General features: G+C 41.0%; 1 protein-coding gene across 1 annotated transcript; it reads left to right on the top strand.

The window, feature by feature from the left end:
• Window positions 1–445: 445 nt before the first annotated feature.
• Window positions 446–5,541, top strand: SARC_11498 (hypothetical protein; the record flags this gene model as incomplete). Its single annotated transcript, XM_014294417.1, has 7 exons — window positions 446–629; window positions 1,268–1,457; window positions 1,756–1,931; window positions 2,164–2,228; window positions 3,117–3,270; window positions 4,433–4,561; window positions 5,401–5,541. Coding segments are annotated over exons 1-7 (1,005 nt in total), but the record flags the coding sequence as incomplete, so codon positions are not given.
• Window positions 5,542–5,591: the final 50 nt, after the last annotated feature.

Below are 5,591 nucleotides of genomic sequence, written 5' to 3'. Positions count from 1 at the left end.
TATATATATATATATATATATATATATATATATATATAATATATATATATATATATATATATATTTGTATTTTTATTAAATATCTATATATATATTCACAATATATATATATATATATATTATACATGTACAAGAATATATGTAATATATATATATATATATAAATATATATATTACTCACACCTTTGTATATCCTCGTCTGTGTCATATAAATGTATATTCCACGAGTATACACCCCTATCGATCTTATATTTCTATTGTTTCTATAACCATGTTTGTCTTATAACCCTACTGACCCTATTCTCACCCATGTTAGTCTTATAACCCTACTGACCCTATTCTCACCCATGTTGGTCTTATTACCCTATTGACCATATTCTCACCCCTGCTACACGCCCTCCTCCCCTTCACCCTTCTACCCAGTGTCGGCTCCATTGGTCACTCTCCCTGATGCCCCTAGTTCTGGTCTGTGTTCGCCTATGGCTGGTAGTACGCAGGCTAGTGCAGGCATAGGAGATGCGTTCATGTTGGCTGTGTCACTTAAACACAGACTGGCGAATGAGCAGCGTTTCTCGTCGTCTAATTTATCTAACCCCAACTCGGCCGGGCGTTTGGCGCTGCCTGAAACGGTACGTATGCGTAATAGTTTAGGGGGGTGTTCATGGCAATGTCTGATATGATATTAATATATGTGGTATTAATAGATATGGTACTAATTGATATGATATTAATTGGTATGATTTAAATAGATATGATAGTAATAGATATGATATCAATAGATATGATAAAAATAGACATGATATCATACACATGCCACTATTACACTATTTCAGTTACAAAGTGTGTGGTTATTCCGTTTTCGTTTCGAATTGTGTAGGTATGCATGTGTTTTAGGGTTTGGGGGGTTTAGGGTTGAGAGTGCCATCGAGCTCAACACACCTGCCGCCTGTCACGAAATACGAATTGCCAAACAACACACACGCGTGCGATCAGACGGAGACGGTTCTTTGTTGTCAATTGCACATATTCCTTTGTATACAGAGGAGAAGCACACTAGAACATAATGTGTTATTTAGTACACACGTTTGTTCGTACATGGAACACTATCACTTGAACTTGATTAGTTACTACTACACACTTTACATATGTACACAGCACAAGCGACACTTGTGTTACTTACTTACTACACACATATATTCATACACAGCACAAGCACAATATGCATAACTCATCCATACATACCCACAACACCATCCACTCAATGTAGGCCGCACAGGTGCTGAGGAGTGAGAATGACTTCAACGACGCGGAGGTGGCGCTGCACATGTACACAGGCATCACCAACACACGCTCCTTCCAACACACAGCCGAGAGAGTCAGTGAAGGGTTGCTGCAGGGGCGAGTGACGGTGGTCTACGAACAGGACGAGATGGATGAGAACGGCGACCATGAAGCAGGTGGGTTGTGTCCATGGACACATGTGCGTAGCCGAGGCCCGCTGATATATATATATATATATATATATAGGATAGGTTATATCCAGTAACATTGTCAGTAGTACCGAAGTGTTCCCATGTCATGTACTCATTCATGTTCACACCTACTACCCTATGCCTACTAAGCGCGCATCTACATTCACAGAAACAAACACCAGCCTGCATCTGATCTGTAACCCTAAAACCCTAAAACCCTGCGTCTGATCTATAACCCTGAAACCCTACAACCCTGCATCCTGCCACCCGCACGCACCCACAGGCTTTGGATTGGTCCGTGTGCGCTCGACCAGCAACATCGACAACCTCAGCGAAGTGGACGATTTGTTGAAAGACAACTCCTTTGCCTTCGCTTCTCCGCACAGTTTAGCGCCTGTGGCCCAACCGAAGAGATTGCGAAAGGGGTCCAAAGGCAAACACCACAGTGCCAACGATTTGGTATGGGGGTGCCTGTGCCTGGACGGAGATGTGCTTGTCTGTGTTTGTAACATATATATATATATATAAGTATATAAGTATTGTGTGTGTGTGTGATTGTATTTAAATAAATTTTATTTTGATCTATCTGTCTTTCTATCTATTTATATATGTATATATATATATATGTGTGTGTGTGTTCACGAGGATATTCAAATTAACTTTGCTCATATCATTTCTACACTTTCACCAGTCCGGGGACAGTAATGGGGCGAACAACCGCTCTGGGCGCTCATCGGGGCGGCAAAGGGGAAACAGGTATCCATCCACTAACAATCGAAAGTAATATCCATACATGTTCTATACTATATGTACAAAGTTAAATCTCTCAATTGGACGTTTATCAGCACTTATGTGTACTGTGTGAAGGACATCAGGACAACTGAGTACATGTGGGTGTGTGCCAAGTCACGTGGTCGCATGGTTGCTGTTGGTATTGCAAACCGTGAGATGCACATCATTGACGTGGTGCTGCATGCTTGCATGAGAATGGCGTGCATAAGCGACTGATTATATCATACGCACCTATGGTGATATATGTATATCTATCTATCTATATATTATATATATATATATATATATATATATATATATATATATATATATATATATATATATATATATATATACATCTATATTATATATATTATATATATATATATATATGTATATATATACATACCTATACTTCTTCTGCCAATTTGCAAGTAAGCACTAGCATAGCAGCATGTCGTCTGGTGGCAGTGAGTGATTGAATTGGCTTGTGGTACACTCATTGTATGTATTTGATCACATGCGCACATATATACATTTCATCTGCACATTATGAGTATGTATATGCTATCGTTAAGTGTATGTATATATAATCACACTAATCCACACTCAGACAACCAGGCTCATCATGAGTAGTTTATATACTTCTCTATGCACACACACGTCACGAACCATTCATGCATCACTCAACCTTCGTCACCACCCATGTGTAGTCAACGAGACCCAGAAACGGATTAACGGGCAATGGTATATGCAATGGCGAGGGATGCCTTCGTCACACCCACGTGCATGTGCACACTGTATCACTCACCCTTTGCTGATGTCACACTCACACTCCTGTCATATGTCTGTGTAACCAATACAACGGGACAGTGGCGAACCCAACACCGCCAATCAGGACCAGGACGGGTGGACAACACCCAAGAAACTGCCAGCGAAGAAACGGGGCAGTTTAGTACTCAACAACAAATACAACGGACGACGACAAGCACACGCACAGCAGAAACGACAGACCATCACAATCAATGTATGAGTCATTCAATGTATGAATCATACAATGTATGAGTCATACAAATATGAGCCATTCAATGTATGAGTTATTCAATGTATGAGTTAATCAATTGTATGAGTTATTCAATGTATGAGCCATTCAATGTATGAGTTATTCAATGTATGAGTCATACAATTATGAGTTATTTAATGTATGAGTCATTCAATGAATGAGTCATACAATGCATGAGTCATTCAATTATGAGTTATTTAAGGTATGAGTCATTCAATGTATGAGTCATTCAGTGTATGAGTCATTCAATGCATGAATCAATCAATGTATGATAACCGAGGGAGACGCATGTTTAGTCTGTGCATGTGTGTGCGTCTGACTGTGTGTTGTGTGTTGTGTGTTGTGAGTTCAGTGTACTTCGTGTATATGCTTGTGCGCAATAAGTTTATTCGTTGGGTAATGTAGTACAGCTGACCAATCCGAAGCACAAGGACAAGTCCACTTCACAACGAGGACGTTTGACCGTCACTGTAATATAGTTTTGCGTTCAACAAAACTCATGCGAAGCAAAAGATTGAATGTTAGGAGGCTGATTAGTAGGTATATGAGTATCATATCTATTCATAGCTTGAACGGCAGATATATCATATCCATGTATAGCCTGTCATATCTATGTTTAGATTGAATGGCAGGTATATCATATCTATTCATAGCATCTCATATTTATTTGTAGCCTGTCATATCTATTTATAGCCCGTCATCTACATTTGTAGATTGAATGGTAGGTACATCCCATCTATCTGTATAGTACTGTGTGTTTGTGCCATTAGTCGGTGTACTCATGCTGTGTGTCTGTGCTATTGGTTAGAGTTCCTTCGAGGATGTCATGTCATATCTATTTATAGCCCGTCATCTACATCTGTAGATTGAATGGTAGGTACATCCTATATATCTGTATAGTACTGTGTGTTGGGACTTACTCATGCTGTGTCTGTACCATTGGTTAGGTTTCCTTCGAGGATGTCATGTCATATCTATTTATAGCCCGTTATCTACATTGGTAGATTGAATGGTAGGTACATCCCATCTATCTGTATAGTACTGTGTGTTGGGACTTACTTACTCATGCTGTGTGTTTGTGCCATTGGTTAGTGTACTCATGCTGTGTGTCTGTGCCATTGGTTAGGGTTCCTTCGAGGATGTCAACATAGCGAGGATCGAACTGCTCTCCGCCGCAATGACCCAGACGATGAATCGTCGCAAGTCATATTACTATCCACCAGGATCACTCAAGAACACCATGGGACGAGTGCAGGTGTGTGTGTGTGTAAGGGTTCAGGGTTTAAAAAACCCTAAAGCCCAGAACCCAAAACCCAAAACGTGTGTGTGTGAGTGAGTGGGGCCGTAGGGGAGTACTAGCTGCGTGACAGTGTTGTTGCACAGCACAGGCTATGCAGCGGACACACACAGACGTATGACCCAACAAGTATCACCCAGGATAAGAGCGTCTGAGTGAGTTGCTGAGACCAATATTGTTGGGTTTTAGGGTTTAGAGTTTAGACTCTGTAATCTGGTATGTTCCGAGTATGGACCTTCATCGTGAGCGGTAGATTGGCCACTTAGTATGCGATGTATGTACCAGTATTCCTGAGGCGTAGTTCTTCTTACACTTCGTGGAGTTTTTATCTACCCTCTGCCAAGGATGTCAGGGTTTAGGGTTCTAGAAACCCTAAACCCCTAAAACTACTACGTATTACTTGCATTACCAGCATGTGCAGACCACTGCTCTGCGGTGCAATTGGTACACAGCTATGCCTGAATTAGGCTACAGCCACTTGGCGACCCCACAGGCTTAACAATCGATAATTGTCCACATATACTCTTGCGACTGTATAATTGTCCACATATACTATTCCACTAAGGCAGCTCTCGTCTCATACACTCGATGCTGCTTGAATTCAATACAAGACTCCTTAGCGTTGACTCAATGCCCAGACATGCTGACACTCATAATAGCATCCCGGTGAACCAGTATTGCTTGTCCTCTTGGTATCAGTACACTTTTGCAAACTTTTTGGTCCACTCTAAGCGGTCTGTCTATAAACTGGCTTAACTAATATTGGGAATACTCTCAATTATATTCCGCTAATGCAGATATTTGTCGACCACTCGAATCTATTCTTTGGCGCGCAAATGGTGCGGAGTAATGTGGATGATCAGGGCGGCTATGTGGCCGAGAGACGCCTGCGACTGTGTGTCAAACAACTTGTGCGACTAATAGAGAAGGGCCGGCAAGTCAGGTGGGACCATCCAGATGTTATTTGTTATGTTGTGTTATATTATGA

The sequence above is a fragment of the Sphaeroforma arctica genome (assembly GCF_001186125.1).
Source record: "Sphaeroforma arctica JP610 unplaced genomic scaffold supercont1.1723, whole genome shotgun sequence".
NCBI lineage: Eukaryota > Ichthyosporea > Ichthyophonida > Sphaeroforma > Sphaeroforma arctica.
This window is presented reverse-complemented; position numbering and strand designations above follow the sequence as displayed.